Source organism: Megalobrama amblycephala, linkage group LG9 (assembly GCF_018812025.1).
Source record: "Megalobrama amblycephala isolate DHTTF-2021 linkage group LG9, ASM1881202v1, whole genome shotgun sequence".
NCBI lineage: Eukaryota > Metazoa > Chordata > Actinopteri > Cypriniformes > Xenocyprididae > Megalobrama > Megalobrama amblycephala.
In genome coordinates, this window is record NC_063052.1 from 20,212,991 (window position 1) to 20,236,570 (window position 23,580).

At 35.7% G+C, this 23,580-nt stretch overlaps 1 protein-coding gene across 10 annotated transcripts in view; it reads left to right on the forward strand.

The window, feature by feature from the left end:
• The window catches only part of ptprua (protein tyrosine phosphatase receptor type Ua), a 322,168-nt gene that overhangs the window by 273,823 nt on the left and 24,765 nt on the right, over positions 1-23,580 (forward strand). For 3 of the 10 annotated variants that reach the window (XM_048202042.1, XM_048202034.1, XM_048202037.1), the window contains 7 exons: positions 2,651-2,723; positions 3,002-3,078; positions 5,669-5,686; positions 12,724-12,777; positions 13,064-13,100; positions 21,386-21,483; positions 22,524-22,640. In XM_048202042.1, coding sequence (XP_048057999.1) covers positions 2,651-2,723; positions 3,002-3,078; positions 5,669-5,686; positions 12,724-12,777; positions 13,064-13,100; positions 21,386-21,483; positions 22,524-22,640 — 474 coding nt within the window. The remainder of the gene's footprint in view (positions 1-2,650; positions 2,724-3,001; positions 3,079-5,668; positions 5,687-12,723; positions 12,778-13,063; positions 13,101-21,385; positions 21,484-22,523; positions 22,641-23,580) is intronic. The other 7 variants (XM_048202043.1, XM_048202038.1, XM_048202039.1 and 4 more) reach the window with 5 other exon arrangements.

A 23,580-nucleotide genomic window follows, 5' to 3' on the forward strand; every position in this document is an offset into this window, starting at 1 on the left:
CCCAACACTATTTCCCTACAGAAGCACCTATGTTACAGTAATTAATATTAATGTTATATATCTAGTGATGGGCAATTTCAAAACACTGCTTCATGAAGCTCCCTGAACTCTACACATAGAGATTCTATAATGCAGTGGGTAGACTTTTTGTAATGTGTACCCTGTAATACACATTACAACAGAAACAGAAATTAAATCGACTGAGGAAATGGCTTATTTCTCACTGCAGCTGTGACTGGTGGTTAGCACAAAACCTCAGGAAGAACTAGGATTTTAGATACAATTTTAGAATGATTGTAATTTTAACTGTAAAATTGCTACTGTAAAACCTGTTATTTGATTAACAGTGCCTCAATACAGTTTATAAACACTATTTATATTGTTATATTATATTGTTAATATCTTCACTGTTGTTTTAGAACAAAGCAAAGCTCTTATATACTCCTGAAACAACATGCTGTGCCCATCAGAAAATTAACATCAGAATCCTGATTATGCATCTGCTTCGTAAACGGCATCTGACTTGATAAAATGCGAGAGCAAAAGGGACTTAATGGACGAGTGGGGAAACGTGACTTGCACTTATTCTAGGGGGTCATTTTTTAAATTACAGTCATTTAGATGTAATTGCCAGGTGCTACGCTTCACCTGCTTTCGGGTGGAATGTGTACTAAACAGCTGTCACACATTAGCTCAAAAACTATGCGGCATTAGAAAGCACTTAGACAGCTGGAGTACGTTGGCAGGGCTCACAGCTTTCTGTGTACATGCACACACAGAAGGTACTAAAAACTATCTGCTACATTCTTTTTTTTTAAGTTTGACACTGAGAAAGTACAATGCATTTCTTACATGAAAGAAAGATAAATGTGTTATCAAATTCAATATAAATAACTAACAGTACCTGTAAAAGTGACAAGGATGTAAAGCTATATCTGGTGCCCATCTCACATTGGGTGGCGATAAATATGTGCAATTTCACATCAAGACCCCAAAGGATAAAAAAAAAAATTCATTCATTAAGAATGATTTTCACACTGATAGCTTCATTCATTTGCATGTGTTGTCTGTGTTGTTTTACCAGCTTCAATAAAGGAATTATGTAAATGAGGTAATGCCACAAACATGGCCCCAAATTTAGTTCTGATCGAAATTTGCATGAGTATTTGCCCAGCTTGGAGAGTAATTCTGAGTGCTAGGTTGTATAGGATGCAGTTATAATGCTCTTCTTTATGATTTTATCATCACATGATGAGAAACATGCTACCATGAATTAAATGTACACAAACATCCATTTGAAATAATAATAAAAAAAAACGTGAAAGATAATGATAAAATGATAAAAACTAATTAGTTTTTAATTAGTTAATGGTAAGTTCCTTACTCTATAAAGTAAAAAACTGTAATAAATCTAGCAAGACATTTCATGTAATTTTTCAGTTTTTTGGGAGTGAAAAAGGACAAGTCAGCACATTCCCAAAATTGTCTTTGGCAGCTCACATTTGAAGATTTTTCAATGTTTTGTTGTTGTTGTTGTTGTTGTTGTTGTTGTTTTTAATCATCATCAGTTATGTACATTCATGTATATTGCATTATTTTAGTAAAACACTAAAACAGCTGCTAAATAATTTTGTAGAAACCATGATACATTTTTTTCAGGATTCTTTGAGAAATACAAAGTTCAGAATAGTAAATCTTTAGTAAATCTTTTGTAACAATATAAGTTTTTAATGTCAAATGTGATCAATTTAATTCTTAAAGGTTAGTTCACCCAAAAATGAAAATTATGTCATCTATTACTCACCCTCATGTCGTTCCACACCCGTAAGACCTTCGTTAATCTTCGGAACACAAATTAAGATATTTTTGATAAAAACTGATGGCTCAGTGAGGCCTGCATCGCCAGCAATAGCACTCCCTTTTTCAATGCCCAGAAAGGTACTAAAAACATGTTTAAATCAGTTCATGTGACTACAGTGGTTCAACCTTAATGTTATAAAGCAACGAGAATACTTTTTTTGCACCAAAAATAACAAAATAGTGACTTTATTCAACAATATCTAGTGATGGGCGATTTTAAAACACTGCTTCGTGAAGCTTCAAAGCTTTATGAATCTTTTGCTCTGAACCACTGATTCAAAACAAAAGATTCGTAAATCTTTGAAGCTTCATGAAGCAGTGTTTTGAAATCACCCATCACTAGCTATTGTGGAATAAAGTCACTATTTTGTTATTTTAGGCGCACAAAAAATATTCTCGTTGCTTTATAATATTAAGGTTAAACCACTAGTCACATGAACTGTTTTAAATATGTTTTTAGTAGCTTTCTATGCATTGAAAAAGAGAGAGTTATTACTGGTGATGCAGGCCTCACTGAGCCATCGGATTTTATCAAAAATATCTTAATTTGTGTTCCAAAGATGAACGAAGGTCTTACGGGTGTGGAAAAACACGAGGGATGAGGAATGACATTTTCATTTTTGGGTGAACTAACCCTTTAATTGGTGTATAAAGTACTAATTTAACAAAACTCATCAAAAAAAAAAAAAAAAAAAAAAAAAAAAAGCCACAAACTTTTTATTGGTAGTATATATAGTTGATGTAATGTCCAGCACACCACAATCATTTGTATCTCTGCTTGTGTCTGTAGAGTTTTTTCGATGGCTGGGATATAAACGAAAAGAAGGACAAGACCAAGGGCCGACATGACACCCTTTTGGGTCGTAAGTGTTATTCACAGTAATGATATAGATATAGTATATTTTAATGTTAGAGAATATATAGTTTGCTGTTGCTAAGATAATGGCTCGATACCTTAATATGCATGAAATATACATAACATATTGGGTACTACAGTCAATGTTTGTTAAAAATAGAGCACAGTTATCATGCCAAAGATGTTGCCAAGTTGTAGCCAAGAAACAGAGCATTATTCATGATTATTATTATTATTAATCATCACTGACTAGCATTGTTCTTTTTTTTTTTTTATCCCAAACAGAAGACCGCCACCGTGTCAAAATGCATTCTCTCCTGGCCGATCCTAATTCAGACTATGTCAATGCAAACTACATTGATGTAAGTTTTTCTGTTTTCCTCTTTGCACTCCTATGTTCACACCTCCATATACATGTGTTTCTCTCACTCCTGCTTTCTTTGAACAAAGGTTACACATAACACGTTTATATGGTAATTCGTTTTCTCACTGAGAGAGTTGAATTTAAATTAGTTTTGAAACTTACTTTTTTATTTCAGTATTTCAGCTATTCCTTACGGTCCCATATGACTGCATTTTCCTGCATCCCTAACAACCTGTTAAACATCTGATTTTAGTGCAGATGTGTCTTTTCTTTTCCCAGAAAGGACACTTTCCTGTCAGGCAGATTCTGAACACTTTGCTCTCAATCTTAACCATTTGATGGATAAAGACTTTAAAACATATGTTCTTGTACCACATAAGAAACATCATTTTTATAACTATCTCTGCTGGAACCTCAGTAAATCAATTTTTTGTCGTCTTTTAGTGGGAAGGTTAAACCATTTCTGTTTGCACTTGCAAACAGACCTGAATTGCTCTTTCTGGTTGTACTTGAGTCAGGTTTTGGATGATGAGAAAAACGGCCTGATTATAGAGATTCGTATACTAGAATGCAAAGCCTTGTCACTCCACTTTTATAAGAAACAGATATCTTGATTTTCTCTACTCCTCAATAGTGATTTGCACTCTAGAATCAAAAAGTAAATCCCCATATGACGCCTAAAATGGAGTGTCTATTTACACTAAGTGCAAATAGTGTCCCAAACGCTGTTTACACTATCTCCGCCCACCAATGTCTATTTACACTAAGTGTCTATTTACACTAAGTGCAAATAGCATCCCTTGTTGGCAAACGCTATTTACACTAGCTCCGCCCACCAATGTCTGGTTGGGCCACTCAAGTTTTAAAAAAACATGCACAGAATTCAACATCTTCAGTGGCGCAGCAGTAGCAAGTAAGGCTCGCAGACCTGGCTTTTAAAGCGATCGATGCGGGTTTCAAGTCCACCTTTTGTCAAGCTTGCATTTATTTTCAATAAAAATGTTCTAAAAGTGGAAATAAACTATGAACGAGTGTTTAATAATATTAATAGTGTTTATTGGGTAGGGTTGGGGGAAGGTGTGGTGAGGGTTTTTATTCTCCAAATAAGGCAGTATCCATTTAATAATTTTAATTAATATAATCATTTACACTCTATGATATTATTGCATCCTGTTTATCTACAAGAAAATTGTATCTGCCAATACAAAGTATAGATAGCATCTAATTACTATTCACTCTTATTGCAAATAACTGATACTTTTACATGGTGTAATTAGAATACATCTCTATTTTCACCTAGTGTAAATAGAAAATCGCTAAGAAAATGCTGCTATTGTCACTTAGTGTAAATAGAATATATTGTTATTTTCACTTAGTGTAAATAGCATCTATCGCTAAGAAAATATGCTATTTTCACTTAGTGAATATAGCCACTGTCTTAATAAAAATAGTGGATTTACTTTTTGATTTTTGAATGCAAATCACTATTGACGGTTTGATGCAAGTTAAATTTACGCACCAATATAAGATCATACAGGAGACAAGAAAGCACAGTGAATTTCCTCTATTGTCGTTTTATTTATTTATTAATTTTTATTTAAACATTGAATAGAAGATGTGAAGTGTTTTAGCAATAGTTTTAGCATGTTCACCTAAAGATTGCTACAAAAATGTAGTAAAAAACTAGTGCCAACTTTTTTTTTTTTGAAAGAAAAATGCCTTATAAAGGCTGGGGGTGTAAAATGATTTATAAATGAGTGTTTCTTAAATTATTCTGTACTGATCCAGTGCAAAAAATAGCACACAGAGCACATCAGTAGTGACATTTATACCATAAGACACACTTAGATGAACAAATACACACGAGAACCTTCAGAAAAGTTTAACTGCAAAGGATGAAATCATTAAATAAGTTTTAATTTTAATTTATATTTAATTTAGTAGAAAACAATAGACCAAATTTCACTGTAATGAACATTATATTTTAAAATATGTGTGACTTGTTCAAAAGTCAGTTGTCATAAATGGCTACAGAAAACAGTATATGTTAAATGACAATAACAAAATTGAATGTGGCTCTGATGTGACACTGCATTTCACTGCATAGCAGACATCTTAAATGTGGGAGAATTTGATGAAATCCTCCTTAACTCATCAAATATTTGTACCCCTATGTTTCTAAAAGTTTAGAAGCATTGAGAATAGTTTTCAAATTGGACTGTGAGCCCTTGAATTTAAATTTTAATATTTAAAATTGTAAGCTCCCTAAACATTCCTTCTTAGACTGAATGAAATATGAATATGATACAGTAAATGACAAAATTACTTTTTACACCTGTTAATTTAAACATTAAAGAGCTGAACAAAAGCCTGTTTGAGTTTTTTTTTTTTCTTTCTGGGACAGTATGACAACTCATCTGAACTATAATTTGTAGTTATTTTGAAGTGATTTCGTCACTGCAGATGGTCAGTATGGAGTCTTTATTCTTTCCTCTTTTCTCTAATCATCTTAATTAGCCTGTTTCTCTCTGTTTCTCTTTCTCTCTTCTTTCACCCATCTCTCTTTCTCTGTGTCTGGGATCTCTTAGATTCGGATAAACAGGGAAGTAAGTATTTGTCTTTTTCCTGTCTTCCTATAAGTATTTGTCTTTTTCCTTCTTCCTGTTATCTGTCCATGACTCATTAATTCTACTATCATGGCTCTGTGCTCAGACCTTTTCTTTCCCAAGCCCTTTTCTGTCTTTGTTTATTGTAGCATTATTTGATCTCATTGCATCACCCCCTGTAATGCACAGTCGTACAAGCTTAAGCTTTAAACACCCCCTGAAATGGTTTGACAAACACATTTTTTTTTTTTTTTTTTTTTTTCTTTTTTTTTTTTCTATGTTGACATTTCTGACAAAAAGTTGTGACAGGACATATCAATAGCCATTAGCCAATAGCCAATTTACATCACATTACTGTATACAATCTCAAAACTAACAGAAATGAAATAAAACCACTTTTTATTTCATTGGATCTTTAAAATCACACTTGTGGCTTCTGATATCTAGAATAAACCTTGTCTTGGACTAAAATATGTTTTCACAATATGTTTAAATACTGGACTTTTAGAAAACATATAGGCCTACATGGATCTGTTCTGTAGCAGATAAAATAATTTATATATCAATATCATGTTTTATTTGATTATACAGTATACCTTAATGTTTTATACCATTAAGCTGGATATTTTACACGTTCCTCATTAAGCCTCATAAAGGAACAATTAGGGTTAAGAATTTAAGAGCGTGGTTTGAATAAAATGAATGAATGAATGAATGAATTAATTAATTAATTAATTAATTAATACATTTCAGCACAGATAACTCTGTTATATTCACTTTCTTTGTTATTCACAGATTCATTTTCTTTATGTGATTTTATTTCTGGGTAAACATAAGGAAAGGAAAATCAGGGAAATTAATGTTAAAATATTCAGCATTGTGGCTTACCAAGGCTGTCAATAGAAGACAGCTTGGAGGGCTGACATTTCTCTACATCTTTTCTTTACATTTTTTGTATATGTAAAGAATATTTGATACATCGTCCTGGAAAGTTTTGTGTTCTCTCCCTATTTTTTTTTTTTTTTTTTTTTTTCTTGTTGCTTTATCCTTGTCATTTTCTACTGCTTTTGCTGCCATTCATTTTCTGTGTCTTGGGGTTGAACAGATTAATCTCTGTAATATATATATATATATATATATATATATATATATATATATATTATTTTTTTTTTTTTTTTTTTTGCATTGCTCCAGATGATTGTTTCAATCTGATCATGGGTCTCTTTAGTATGTTGTAGTGTCAGTGCATTTTAAGCATTCAGTTAAAGTGTAAACTACTTATAATGTGCAGACTTCTTGGTTTCTGTCAAATCAGTGCCTATTGTAAAACGTCTCAGTTACAACTGTAACCCTGGTTCCCTGAGAAGGGAATGTTGACGCTATGGAGAACTCTTCTGTGTGACTCCAATCTCATTGGTGAGACGTATTCCCTTGACGGATGGTGGCATACCACGAAGATACCCAGACCAAACACCTTTAGCTTCTGATTGGCTGAAGTTGCTCTCAGGCATGCCAAAGTGTCATTCTTCTTTCATGGAACCAGGGTTACAGGCATAATTGAGATGTTCTCTTTTGAGAGAACGCAAAACCCACAATACCATACTGAACAAATGCATGACTAAGTGTGAATCATAGTGAGCACAAACTTAGGTCACAAGCACTTAAGATCATGGAGTGGCCTGCAGACCAAAAGAGTGTGCTACATTTGGCACATAATCGGGTTTAGGATTAAGAAAAGCTTTTACCATGCCGGGAGCAAAGGAGGAGGCAACAGACTGGGTCTGCAGATCTCCTACCCTTTCTAGTGAAGTAAGAAAAAAAGTCTCAGTAGGCTCAATAGCTGTCATATACAATTCATCCAAAACAATGGACAAATCTAAAGCTGGAACTCAAATCCAAAGCTTGAACAAGTTGCAGGCCTCAGCCTCATAGCACCAAACAGGAAACGGGACACTAGAGGGTGTCTCCACAATGAATCACCACCTAAAGGTGCATGGTAAACAGCAATGGCCGCCATGTAAACTTTTAAAGTGGAGGAGGATAACCCAGCAGAAAAGCAATCCTGAAAGAACTCCAACACTGAACCAACCAGGGCAGTTAACTTGGTCTAACCGGCGCTCTCTGCACCATAAAGTGAAGAGCTCTGGAGTTCAGAATGGTCTCAGCAACTTTGGTTGAGAGACCATAGATCAAGAGTTGGTTCCCCTCAGGGGCCAAACCCACAGTTTCCATATTTCCAGTCGGGGGTGATAAATGGTGCCCACTGCTTGAGGGTGCTTTCACACTTGGTTCGATTGCCTGGACCGAACCTGAGTTCGATTGCTCCCCCCTCCCCCTGCCCCCACTAGACTGTGTTCATATTAATATTATGTGGGTATGACCTGTGGTTCGTTTGCGTCATCAAACCAGCAGCTGTTTACACCGTTGCTTAGTAACGATGGCGCAGGAGAAGGCAGCAAAATGCATAATGTTGCTCTCCTCATATTTATATTTTTGTTTTTGAACCATTGGTTTTGTTCATAACGGCACTTGCGTCTATCTGCCACAAATGTAGAACACTGAAGGCGAGCAGAAATAACAGCGCTCTGCTTGCAGCACGTCAGTCACACTCATCAGGAAAGTGAGTGAAACACACACACAAACACACATTTTTATCAAATAATACAGCAGTAATAGCGGTTCACTTCCACAATTCGGTACGTTTGCATTCATATCAGAAGCGAACCGTACCGGAGTTCACTTGGACCATACCCCAGACCACCCTTTTTTAAGCAGACTCGGGCACGGTTCTTGGGTCAGAAGACGGTGTTCACATCATCCAAACATACCGAACTCTGACATCAATCGAACCTGGGTGTGCACCAAAAGTGCTAATGTGAAAGCACTCTGAGATCCCTCCTGATGAGAATCTCCCATGGAGAGCCATCCAGGAGAAACATAATGTTCTCATGATGGTCTCATGTACAGAATGCCAAAATGAATCACATTGGATGCAGCTGCCACAAGTCTTTGAAACTGTTACAGTGACGGCTTGGCCTAGCTTGATCTTGCCTACAGCTGAAAGAATCGACTCGGTATGAGCAAGAGGCTGACATGCCTGCCTCATAGTCGAGTCCCATATCACTCCTAGAAAAGTGGTTCTCTGTAGTGGAGAAAGCGCACTCTTCTTGGAATGTAGTCTTCACCCCAAGCACCTCATGTGGGCAAGGATGATATGTTAATGCCAAACTGCCATTTGTTTGGACTGAGGAATCAATAAGCACAATAAGCTTCAGCATTAACGTCCATTAACATTCTCAGAGTATTGTTCATGACGCAGATCCAAAATTGGATGCAAACCCCCATCCTTTTATGGAACTATGAAGTGCAGCCTGTAAAAACTGGAGTCTCTCTCAGGAATAAGAACACATTCTGTGACCTCTTTCTCAAAAAGAGACTAGACTTCTTGTTCCAACACCTGAGCCTGCTCTGGGCTGGCCACTGTGGACAGTACCCCATTGAAATGGGGTGGACAAAAACATGAAGTCTATATCCACACAAATTTGTGGACTGGTGCAACTCTTTGACAGCATCAAACTTAAAGTCAGTAATACTAACATTATAAAACAGGCAACTCTGATTGGATGAGCTGTGTTTCAAGCCATTGAAAAGTAGATACACACACCACAACTTTGTGACATGTACACATTTCATTTCATTATTAATACAGAAAGTTGTGACATTTCTCGGCAACAACTAAACTCTTGCTGTTGTGTTTAACAAACACCCGTTGATAACAAATTATTCAAAAACAAAATTATCGTCTTGACTTGTTGGCACACATCCAGCTTTGCATTTTCACATTCCTCAATATTTCCATGTCAATATCATGAGTAAATATCCTGAAGCAGTTAGCCACAGCCATCTGTCAAAGTATAAGCAGTACTGCAAAATCTCTACCAATTTCTATCATTACATGGTCCATAGTGTTGAGGCTCACTAGACATCGCATTTATAGCCACTTTACAAAAACCTTTGACTATTGCACAGTCAACTTGGGCATAACCTTTGAGACTAAAACCTAAGCTTTCCAACCCCAAAAGCAAAGCTCAGCCCCCCCCCCCACCCACACACACATACAGGGGCTTCATTTTTCAAGAGCAGATAAAGGTTCATTATACTTCCTGTATAAATCCACCCTGCTCCTTACACAAAAATCTTTTATTGATTTCTGGCAACAGCAAGACTTGTCAAGGATAAACATGTACTAAAATCAACCATAAACCTTTCTGAACACAGGTTTTAAGAATAGAATATGAATATATTAAAATATTAAGTTATTTTCCAAACACTCTTGTCTACACAGGCAGGGGACCGTATAAGTGACTGATTTGAAAATCTCTATGTACTCTAGGCAAGTCGGTATGCAACATTTTATGTTTATTTATTTTTTCTTATTTATTTGAGGGGGCAACAGTCTTCTGGAACTTCTTGCTATAATTCATGATAATCTAGTGGTATAATTTTGTTGTATGCATAGGGGTTGGATTCAGATCCTGATATAATATACATTTGTATAATGAAACAAGAAAAATTGAACGTGAACTCGACTACCAGTGAACACCTTGCTTTTTCATGTATGGGAAACACTGTTTGTGTTTGATGGTAAAAACTCAACCCCAAATAATAACTATTATTATTTAGCCAAATCACAATTAATTGTATAGCTCTTTATACAATACAGATCAATCAATCAATCAATCAATCAATCAATCAATCAAAACATTAGAAAAAGGCACCAAATTATTTTTTAAGTGCCACATAAGAATAAAAATGTATTTAATTTTTAAAACGTAATTTCAGTCATCCTGCCCTCCTTTTACAGCATCAGCTATAACTAAGGATCATATAAAGTGGGAACTGAATGTCTTTTCCAACTAGAGATCTATACTGTCACAAATTGTTCTTTACACAGAATCTGAGCCATTGTCACGGACCATAATAACGTCGTCAGCATTACCTGGCCACTGAGTGTATTTTTGGCCTCCTCCTCAATGCATCCTATAAGCATTGTCATATATCTTGTCTATTTTTCTTCATTAGTAATATCTGAGAGGTAAATTTGGTAAAAGGCAGCTCTTAACATGCATTCATATATGTGGTGTCGGCTTTTATTTTTAGCTCCTTCCATTCTTTCTCATCATGTAGACAACATAGTAAAATGTAATATAGTTAATTTAGCAAAATGCTCCTCTCTATAGTTTTTTTTTTTTCTAGCTGATTACCGAGTTTATGGACATTGGATAGCTATTCTGATGTAAATGTAAGGTTATGTGACATTGTTTAAACCGCTGTTTTAGCAACGTCTTTCTGCGGTTTAAACACTGAATGAGCAATTGCAGGAAACATGATACATTTCAGTAAGTTGTACTGTATCTTTCAACATATCTTCTGATGGTCATTAATGTATATTTTGTCCTATAACTAGTAGTAAAGAGAAAGAGATGATTGATTCACATGCTACTTGAACTGATTGAACAGCGATCTGTAACGACACATTAAATAGCCACAAAGCCACATGTATTGTTTAAATTTCATTATGAGATTGACAAAATTTGAAAGGTGAAACTTTGTTTATTAAAAGTAACAAATATATTCAAAATAACATTACAAGTAACCAAGCACAAAGCTTATTGATGCCAGGTGCGCTAAAAATAATATGGTTCATGCATCAGCTGAAAGAAGCATAGACTAAAAGATCTCGAGAATCAGTATCATTAAAAAAAAAGGGAATTGTTAATGACATTGTTAGTGTCCACACAGCTGTTTACCTGTTGTAGTATATCCACAATATGTGCACAAATCATACATTGCCTTTCTGCACTTTTACTTGGGTGTTCATTCATTGACACAGAAAGATGATCCTCTGTGTCTTTGTCGTTTTCTATCTCTCATGCTGGTACAACTGGAGCCTGTTTTTATTTTTTTATTTATTTATTTTTTTTGAGCAGGTGTGCGGTCAGGTGGTCAACAGGGATGAGAACTGTTTGAAAAAGTCTAATATTTTTCATTTTGACATGTTTTTCTGAAAGCTATTTTCATGCTATTTCCGTGCTTGATCTCAGTGAGAGAAAGGGTCCCCCATTGTTACTAGAGATATCGCTCACAAATTAATATTTGTGGTCACAAATGTCACAAGCGCAATAAAGTTTAAGTTTTGTGTTAGTGTTCATCAAATTTAAAATAATTTGATTCATAAATCAACTCTACAGAAGACAATTATCATTATCCAGCTCAGTGTAATTCAAGTTTTGACCAAAATTCAATCAGGTGACTATATTGGAAATAATAATAATAATAATAATGATTATAATAAAACATACTGTGAATCAGAGGCTGTCCTAGTTTGTGCTATGCCAACGTCACAGATTTCCTAGCAGCCGAACCAACAAAACAGATTCCTAAATGACATATTTTGGCTTAAAAATGGCAAAATTCACCAAAATGCAACAGTTTTGGGGCACTATTAATTTTGTACCTCAGATATGCATGGAATCTGGTCTGTCAGGTCTGGTTTACCTAGTTTTACAACACAGGTGACCCAAGAGCTGGTTGTCTTATATCTAATGCTGTCATGTGTGGCATTTCATGCTTTGCATTTTGTGTTTGGCATTTAGAATCCAGTGTTCAGATGTTTGAACAGAGATAACATTTTCTAGGATTTTTCTATACACGAGTAAATGCAATTCTTAAACCTCAATATCAGATGATACCCACAGACACACTACAGATACTATGTATGAATATTTGCTTGTTTTATCAAATGTCAAGTATAAACACTTTCATTTTTGAGATACAGAGAATGAATGTTCTGCTGTCACACTCTCAGCCTCACTTAAAAACATCATACTTTATGTTTTAAGTTTTCATCTATGTGTGTTTCATTTTATTGAAGAAACATATCATTTAATATATTCAGTAACTGTAGAGTAGCTTGCTCGTAATGGTATTGATAGCGTTTAGCGGTATAGCTTAATAATTTCTTTCTCCTATCTCAGCTTAATATGCAGAGTCAACTGCAACAATGGCGTGAGTTTGGAGACAACAATGGCGTGAGTTTGGGACAGCTTTATCTGTTTGTCTGACCGAGGGAGGGAGTTTTTGGGAAAACAGTTGTAGTTTTTTTGCAATTCTGTTTGATGATGCAAGTGGGACAGAAGTTACTCACTTCACCTTTAAATGGAATAATAAGTCAGAATATAATACATTCATTTTGTTCAAATGTTTTTTGGTTTTTTTTTTTTTTTTTGTTTTTTTTTTTAGCATAACATTGATTGATAACAATGCATCTCTCTCTCTCTCTCTCTCTCTCTCTCTCTCTCTCCCTCTCTTTCTCAGGGGTACCAGCGCTCCAATCATTTCATCGCAACACAAGGTGAGTCTTTATACTTCTGTTACTCTAAAATCACTTGTGTATTTGTATTGTGTAGTTGTTGATAAAAGTCTACCTTTAAACATGTGGGTGTGTGTTTGTGTGCCCCAATTCTTCTACAAAGGATTGAATGATTCATATGCAGATATTGTTTTTGCCGTTTGATCTTATTTTCTCTCTTGGCATCCAAACACAACTGCACTTCCTTCTCATTAAATTCTCTTTATGTTGGTCTCTTCTTTTGTGGGGGTGACTGATTTGGTTGTTTCTTTTTGTTTTATACAGTATAGAATTGAATCTTAATCACCACACATTCATTTCTGCAACCTTTTTGATCCACACTCTGTTTTTTTTTTGTTTTTTTTTTCATTAGCATGTACGGTTGGATGAAAGAACCTTAGAGGGGGAAAAAAAGTTCTTCAAGTTTAGATTAAATGCAGTACTGTCAGAAGTGACAGAACAGACTTATAAAATGTTACATAAGATTTGTATTTTAAATAAATAGTCTTCTTTTGCATCACTGTTTCCACAAAACTATTAAGAAGCACAACTATTTCCAAAATTGATAAAAATAAGAAATGCTTCTTGTGCACCAAATCAGCATTTTAGAATGATATATGAAGGATCACTTGACATTAACATGTAGAGCAGGGTGTCAAACATACGGCCCACAAAGGTGTCCAATCCGGCCCAGAGGATAATTTGAACAATAATAAAAAACAGTTATGCATGGTCCACCAGCCATAAATCCGAATGGTTTTTAGTTTTAATCTCTAGTCTGGATTTGCGAACTTGAAATCATTTCCCAAACTGTAATTTGTGTGGAATTCTGTAAACAGGGCGTTAACACAGGCACACAGCTGAATACGGACGCAAAGAGAAGAACGCAGACGCGCCAGCAGAGCAAATACTATACCAGGCCAAGCTCACTGTTCGCAAAATATAGGAAGAAAAATATAAATATTGAATTGGGTTTATATGAATGTATCCCTGAAGGGAACTGTCTTCAGAAAAGTTTCAATGCCATTTTCTTTTCCTCTTACCTCCGTATAAGTAACCTATTTATAAGCCCAGTGCTGCTTTGTGTACAGCAGTAACCAAGGAAATGCTATATCGCTGCTGTTCCACAAACGCCACCTACTGCCAGATAGTGAATTTGCATTTTCATTCAGAACGTCTGCTACTTGGATATTTTTGTTTTGTGCAGGTGTGCCTTATGTTGCATCATTTCACAAAGCTAAAGTCAGACCATGCTGTAAATCTTGAAATTATACAATCTAATTTAAATCAAAAACAACTGCTCATGCTCATGTGCATAACCACTTTTGTTTGAATCGTGATTAAAATGCAGTGGTGCCTGTATCCAAATGGCTACGTGTATTTTTTGTTTGTTTGTTTGTTTGTTTTTGTTATTGAACAAATAAACAACAACATAAAAAAAATAAATAAAAAAAAATCGGCAACTGGTATCAAAATCGGCAAATTTGCTCCAGAAAATTGGAATTAGCCAAAAAAAAAAAAAAAAAAATACAAATCGGTGCATCACAAATAAACAATATTAAATAAAACATTATTTTAAAAATCAAATAGTCTATTTGGACTAAAAACAAATGCAGTTTTCAAAGAGCAGTGTGGGTTTTTTTTAGGTTTTTTTTTTTTTTTTTTTTTTTTGTTAATTTGTAGTTTGTAGTTTGTATGGTTAATATTAATGTAACTGTCAGCTCACTAAGGTTACATTTTTTTCCCATCCGGCCCTCAATCTAAAACGAGTTTGACACCCCTGATATAGAGGAATGATTGCTGAAAATTCAGCTTTACAATCACTTGATTAAATTACACTTTAAATATATATGAAAAGAAAAACTGACATTTTTAATTTTAAGAAAATTTCACAATATTGCTGATTTTACTGTACTTTTTAAATGCAGCCTTGGGAGCATAATAGACTTCTTTCAAAAGCATTTAAAAAATTTAACCCCATGCTTTTGAACGGTTGTGTAACTGATTATAAAGTTATACAGGTTTAAAGTAAAGTGATTCTCTGTCTTCCTTCTTCTATGGATATGTACAGCTGTCCATAGATTTGTCCTCAGCTGCTCCTCAGTTCCAGCATGCAGCAGCAAACTGCACACATTTTCACACATATCTCATTTAATCTGCTCTCTCTCTCTCATGTTGGTCGTCAACACTCCCTCCAAACATAAACACACACGCGACACTGCTGTGCTTTGTTTGAGCAGGTGTACACACACTCATGTGTGGGGTTTGCTAGGCTTGTGTTCTATCCGGAGATTTAAACTGGCTTTAGGTCCTGAGATCTTGCTAGTGGGTCGAGCTGTGAAGGCCATCTGCATGTCCACATCGTAACAGCGCTGCATACAGATGTGCTCTAAACTCACTGAGCTTTTATACAAATCTAAACAATCAGCCCTACAGCCCCAAATCTCTCAAAACCACATAATACCAACTAGATTATTACTAGATTTTTGCTAAATGTGACTGGCCCAAGCAAAACCCAGCATGCTACAATAATAGGCTGCTCTGTGTATTGCTTTTCATTTTGTTTGGTTGTTCTCCATGTTTTTGGTGCATTGTGTAGTTGCTAGCATATTTAGGGTGGTTGCCAGAGCATACTATGCATTTTATAAAGTGTTCTGAACATTTTTTTAGCACATTCCTACACTCATTTTGGGTTGGAAAATGGACAAACCCAACAATTGGGTTGTTTTAACCCAGCGGTTGGTTTAAATGTTTGCCCAACGTGCTGGGTAGTTTTATTTAACTCAACTGTTGTATAAAAATTACTGTATTGCTTGCTTAAAATGAACCCAAAATATGCTGGAAATTAACATTTATTAATATGTTTAATAAATGAGCATTTATTAATAAGATAATGAATAATAAACAATAAACATTTATTAAATTGCTTATTAATAAATGTACACCTTTTGATTATTATTGTTGCCTCTAGTAATTATGTGTCTGATTTTTAATTTCTCACCTATTTTGGATTCATTTTAAGCCAGCCATATAGTAATTTTTAAACAATAGTTGGGTTAAATAAATCTACCCAGCAGGTTGGGCAAACATTTAACCCAACCACTGGGTTAAAACAACCCAATTGCTGGGTTTGTCCATTTTCAACCCAACTTGGGTTGTTTTTAACCAAACATTTTTAGAGTGTATGTGGTTGCTAAAAGTGTGCTAGTATGCAGTTGGTGAGGTGCACTGAGCTTTTATTAGCATGTTGCTATTGGTTCTTGGTGGTTGTGAGAGCTTTAATGTGTGGTTAGAAAGGTGTTCTGAGCAGTCTTGAACCCATTTCAATGTGGTTGCCAACAGTCTACTGTAGAGCTGCACAATTCTGGATAAATTGAGAATCAAATAGAGATCATGATTCTCCCATGATTCTGAATATACAACTACACAAAATAACATGTAATTTACTAGAGGTTCTGACAAAATATTAATTGCTGGAAAATGTTTGAATTAATAATATAAAAAATGGTTTTGAATTAAGTCAATGACTCAGTAAATACTTGTTTCATTGTTTTTGAACAAATCTTTTGAATGAATGATTCAATGACAAATATATATTTCCCTTTCGTAGGAACTGTCGACGCAGCATCTCGTTCCCTACTCAGGGAACCAGGGTTACATCTGTAACCTGAGACCTTTTTACAGTCACTTGTCGCCACCTAGTGGCATACGATGTAATTGATAAAAATGTTAGGCTATTTGAGTGCCAAGTTCGTCTCAAATGGTGGTTTGCTCTATTTTGATCACTATCATAGACATCAGTGTTTATATACCTGGCAGCACGAAAACAGATTTGAATGTTCTGGTATGATTTTGTCAAAGGTTTAAAAGACGCGGGCGAATCGTGGGTGCTTGAATCGAGATCGCAGTCTTTTTACGATTAATCGTGCAGCTCTAGACCACTAGACAGACAAACTTTTATATGATTTTTTTTTTTTTTTTATATGATTGCTTTTTGGTTGCTAGGCTGTTGGTTGCCAAAGCTTTAATGTGGTTGGTAAGGCGTTCTGAGCAGTTTTATGGCATTGCTTTGTGGTTACTAACAGCAAACTGCTATACAAATGTTCTGAATATTTTTAACATGTTGCTGAAATGTTTTATGGTCTGGCAAACACACCCTTTTGTCAATTCATAACTGTTTTACATTTTGCCAAATTGGTGGCTGATTTGTATGAATTTGTTTGATTTCTAGGGATGCACTCAAAGCCGAATGCTATGTTCGGAAAGGAAATTATGCATTCTACGGAGCCCCTGAAGGGACATGGTGATGGAAAAAATATGTAATGGGAGGAAAAATATATATTTCAAAGCTTTTGCATTCTTTCACAGTTATATAGTTTGATAATTATATTATAATTTGTGGGCATCAGGGAGCCACTATCAGTATTCGGGATACTGACATCTCATTTTTGCTTTTACTTTTTAATTCGCGATCATGTGTAATATTTGTATAAGGAATGGCGGTACTGACCACACATTGTACGAGATAAGATATTTTTCAATGAGGCGCAGGATCTGTTGTGCATGAATGTACTGTAATCTGAGGTACTGTAATGTAACCGAGGGGGTGGGGGGGGGGGTAATTTCTAAGTGTAATTGTATATAGTTAATATTTTTCCTCAGAAATGTTGTTTGTATTGATTCAATTGGTGCTATTATAAGCTTTAACAGTAATTATAAACGGCACATTCATACTTTCCAACATCTGTGCTTTTATTTATTCCATTCTTTTTTGCTGAATAATGCTTTATATTCTTTGAATTTAATTTTTCATGAATATTATTTAAATTGCAAATTTATACAGTTAAAAACAAATATAATACTGTTCATCATGTATCATAAAACATTGACATGAAACTAAAAACATTGCAGTTCATGAAAATTCAACATTACGCAATCTTATGAAAGGAAAATTATGAACATGATAATCCTTGCAACTTCACCTTTTTTTTCTGTACGAAACTTCACAAAGCAGTTTTTTTCAGAGGTGAGGCACAAGTACACATCACATGCAGTGCATTTCACACTAACAATACACTTACAGCCACTTGCACCTGCCTTTTTGAGACGCCATGGTAGGCCAGTTGTTGGTCTGTTCCAGTAGTACTGGCTGTGGTGGCAGTGGGCAGGCAGATTTCTGATGTTGATTTAATCCATAATACAAATGCCATGGCAGTCCTTAACATAGAACTAATCAACATTATATCACTAGCATTAATGTTGTTATTGTTACAGCTTAACAGACTACAGCTGACCTTTGCTAGCTAACTAAGCTATTACAATAATGTCATTCCATTATTGCACAGTGTTGCCGCTTGGCAACACAGACATTTGATCAATTTACCAAAAACTAATTTCATAAAAACTTTTTTGAGTGGTGAATATGTCATCATAACTTACCTGGGATGATGTTATCGATTTTTTTGTGAATGTGACACGGGCTGGTTTTAGTTTGCTTTCAGCAACTACTGACAAGAGATGGCAGTCTGTCAGAAATCGCGCCACAGAAAAAAAATTCCATGTTATGTGACTTAACCAAAGTACGTCATTTGCTAAACTAAAGTCTTCTCTTAACAACAAAAAAACGAGAATGTTCTCTTCAAGAGACAGTGGCAAGGAAATGAACACACAGAGTATGTTGCCATATGGCAGCACCATGCGGTAGAGGGCTAATGATTTAATCCATACGTTATCGTACAGACAAAATGACCACCTCATGAAATAGTTATGTTTTCTCATGAGCTCGAGTTGGTTTGCCTGGGTATTATGCATGGTTTCCAACATGTTACTAACAATTTTAGTCCTTTTTTATTTGGTTTCTAACAGCTCTGATATCACCTCTGCTGATATGTGGTTGCTTAGGTCTTCTGAGGTTTTATTTTTTTATTTTTTAAATACACAAGGAAATATGAATGCTGTTTGTTGTCTGCTCTGAAAACACAGCAGCAGTTTTCTCCTGGCAGAGGTGCTTTGATTAACCCGGGCTGGATGTGTTCTGATGCTGTCAGCTGGGAAATGGCATTTTAGTATGCCCACAAACACATAGCTGTAGAACCAATGTCTCCCTACCTTCTATTTAAACCTTTAAAATGTTCCTGTTTTAACATTATTATTTATCATGAATAACCTCAGCTTCATCCTGCCTGTAAAGCAGAATGTTTAAATGTGATTTTTAGAGGATATAGCCTCGGGCGATATTGGGAGAGCTGCACAGAAAGTGCGGCACCTGTTGTTGGCTATAATTGTTTTAACAGGTAGAGAAGAAAACAGACTCCTAGCCTGAAGGCAGAGCGCTCACAGCACTGACAGAGTCAAGGCGGTTATAAACCTACAGCAGCTTTCCTTTAATGTTCGGAGCGTTGCTTTAATGTTGCCATGCGCAAAGTGTGTAGAGAAAAATGCATGAGGAAGAAAAGGAAGAGACACGAGTGGGCAAGAAAGAGGTTAAAGCCGTGTGCACGGTGCGATTTTTGCTGTTGTACGATCTCACAAGCATTTTTTTTTTTTCTCGGGAGAAATCGTGTGGAAACGTTGATGCTCGTATAGTCACGGCTCACACTGTGTGAAAGGAATTACTAGCTAGGCTGAGCCGAGCACATTACAAGCACCTCCCGATAATTTGGGGAGTCGGCCCAATTTTGATCAGTGTATAGGCTGTCCCCTATTGCCAGATCATTCACTACAATGCATAGGCCAGATCTATGAATATTATTATAGCCCAGTGGCTGCAACCTTACAGCGTGCACATACGCTGACTAACACGCACAAATACACTCTCTAGTTGTTTTTGTTGAAAGGAATGGTGTTGTTCTCTGCTTTTCAATAAATCATTTGCACACTCGTCTTTTCATCTTCCTTCTTTTTTCTATCCGAAGCTATAGCAGCAACATTGAAAGCTCCAATCTCATGAAAACTCATGATTGTCACTGACTCGCAGTGCAGTACAGTCGTGCCGTGTACCCACTGCTGTGAAGCGATTATCAGGTTATCTGACTCGTGATGTGTGCATGGCACATGATCTCCTATATGTCTGAACTCGTACAGTGTATGCCTGCCTTTAGTTATTAAACTACAGCACCTAACTCTCAGCACCCATCCCTCAACGATAGTGTTAAAGGTGTAGTCCCCCCCCCCATTTAAAATATAATCACTTACTCCCCATCATGTTGTTCTAAACCCATAAGTCACATTTGTTCATATGCGAAACACAAATAAATATATATTTTTTATGAAACCTTTTGTATCCTTTATTTGAAAGTCCATACAGCCACACATCAACACTTTTTTGATGCTTCAAAATGTTCAACGCATTACATTTCTGTTGACCATATTTCATGTGGTTTTATATGTGTGTTGATCAATGTATATGTGAATAAAAGGCTGCATTAAATCTGTTCATCATATAAAGTGATTGTATATCTGTATCTGATCGAATTACTTTTCCAATATCTTTTTATTAACTTTTTGAAGAGTCAAAGTTTAGGTTGTGTAATCAGGAATCTTATCTTTGAAATGCCATGAGGGTGAGAATCACATAGATTTACACTGACTTTACACTGTCTCAAGAATATATTTACACTATTCTATAGAGAATACCATAGTAATATATATTGATTTTTGACATGGTCAAGCAAGAAACTATTTGGAACACCCTAGAAACCACCAAAGGACCTCTATAGCAGCTCTAGCATCTACCTAGCATAGAAACAAGCTAGAAAAGATCCAAACAACTTAGCAACCGCATAGAAACACACTAAAATCCACCCAGAATGCTATAGCGTGGCCTTCATCACAAGGTTGTGGGCCCCCTCATCACAGGGCTCAGGACAATATTCCAATATTCCCTTATGATTGCCTTGCACCATAGCATTCAAAATAGACACACACACATATACACATCTATCTTAGCAACCACATAGCAGTACACTGAAAACACTTTCCTTAGTAACTGCATTGCAATGCAACACCCTAGCATCTTGGAACCACTCACATTTTCTTTAGAAAATGTAGAAATCTAGTTTCTTACTGCTATTACTCACTCGATTTTCACTGCCAACAGTTTCTCCATTCTATATGAACTGATGGCTCTTCCATCCAAGCAGCCTGCCATTTCTCTTTTCTTATGTAATCCTCATCGAAGTGGCGACCTGCTATTTCACAAAACCACCTCTATCCTCTCTTTATCCTGCATTCAAATCATTCACCTCCCACAATTCTCCATGAAACCTTATTCTTCTCTCTCTCTGCAGGGCCCAAGCAGGACATGATCTATGACTTCTGGCGCATGGTTTGGCAGGAGAACTGCTACAGCATCGTGATGATCACCAAACTGGTGGAGGTGGGGAGAGTGAGTAGAATAACTCTACCTCTGCCTCCGGCTGCCCGGCCGCCCCCTCCGCCCACTAATGGACACCATCTATTACTAAGCACTGACCACTGCGGTCCACAGCTGACCATTATTGAAGATAAACTTTACCAAGACACCCTATTAGCCAGAGAACATTCCATCTGATGAATGATTTTTATCGCTCCAGCCATCTTGCATTTAATTGCCCTTTCTTTTGTTCCATTCCCTCCAAAATACCATGGTTACTACAGTTTTTGTTAGTACTTTAATATTATAGTAAATTAATATAGGATGTCTTTTTAAGTAGCTTTCAGATTCTTTCAGTTATTTGGTTTTATTTATTTATCGCCTTCAACCAAGTTACCACAGTTTTACTGTAGTATTACAGTTTTATGTGGTAGTAACTATACTATTTTGGCAGAGTCTATAGTTAACAAAATTTAGATTTTTGGTTTAAAGCTTTTTTGTGCAATTCTTTGATGGGAAGAACACATTCTGGCTAGATTTACCGACTGCAGTGATGATTGCGGTTTATTTTTCTTCTTTTGCAGTTGTCTTTATTTATAGTAAATAAACTAAATTAAACACTGACTAACAAAATGGTTTTAGTTTTATTCTACTTTGCTAAATTATTAGCTTTTGAATATGGTGAAATTAATTTGTAAAAAGGCAACAACAACAAAAAAGTTATATTGACCTAAATTAAATATCGTTTTGTCTTGAGTCTACAGAAATATATTGATTAAATATGATGATAAATAATCTCTTTACTTTGTATGAATGTATTTGTCTTTGGAAAAAAGAAATGCTTATGATTAGTATTAAATCAACATATAAGGATTAAACCAAATTGTACTGTAAATAAGATTTGAGAAAAAATAGTAACATTGGCTGTAACAAAGTACTGTAATTTTTAAGGGTTTTTTTTGTGTAGTAATGGTAACTGATTGTGTAACTCCTGAAGTTGATTGCTATCGCTGTTGTACGTTAATTGGATCTGTGTATGTGTGTGTGTGTGTGTGTGTGCGTGTTTGGTTCAGATGAAGTGCTGTAAATACTGGCCAGATGACAGCGAGCTCTATGGAGACATTAAAATCACTCTACTGAAAACAGAAACGCTAGCAGAATACACCGTACGCACCTTTGCCATGGAGCGGGTAAGAGTGTTGAGATGTTTGTTAATGTTTTGCTATGATTTTATGTTATGAAATCCCATCTGGTATTCTGCTAAAATGATAAAAAAAATATATATATATATATATATATAGAAAGAAGTATATATATATATATATATATATATATATATATATATATATATATATATATATATATATATATATACACACATAGTATCTCACAAAAGTGGGTACACCCCTCACATTTCAGCAACCATTTTATTATATGTTCTCAAGGGACAATACTATAGAAATGAAAATTAGATATACTTTAGAGTAGGGCTGGGCGATATATCGCATGCGATTGTCACGCGCATTTCGTCAGTAAAGCCGGTTCCCTGATTACCGCGAAATCGCCATCACCTGCTTTCAAATGGAGCAGCATTTAATAGACAGAGCCGTAGTTCACTGACAATCTACGCAATATCGCGTTCATTTTCGCAGATGAATCGCCTTCGATATTGCAGTGCAGTGCACTGACAAGCTGACCTTCCGCTTCTGCAACCTTTAAAGCAATGCATCTGGCAGCATTCATGTATCTGTTTTTTGAAGCCAGCTTCTGCACCTGACGCACAGCACGATGACTCAACTTATTTGATTCAACTTCTTTGGCCAGTTCCAAGTAGAACCTGTCTTGGAAAACCTCTCTCTATGACCCTGGACACTGTGCTGTAACTCAGGTTCATGGTGTCCGATCTTCTCATTGCCTAGGCCATCTTTGTGGAGAGCAACCATTCTAATTCTTAAATCCTCAGAGAGTTCTTTGCCATGAGGTGCCATGTTGAACATCCAGTGATCAGTATGAGAGAATTGTACTCAAAGCACCAAATTTTAACTGCTCTAATACAAGATCCACACATTTGTATGGTCTTGACAAGCAGACAAAAACATGAACATGATGAATAGGACATGTGACTTTGCA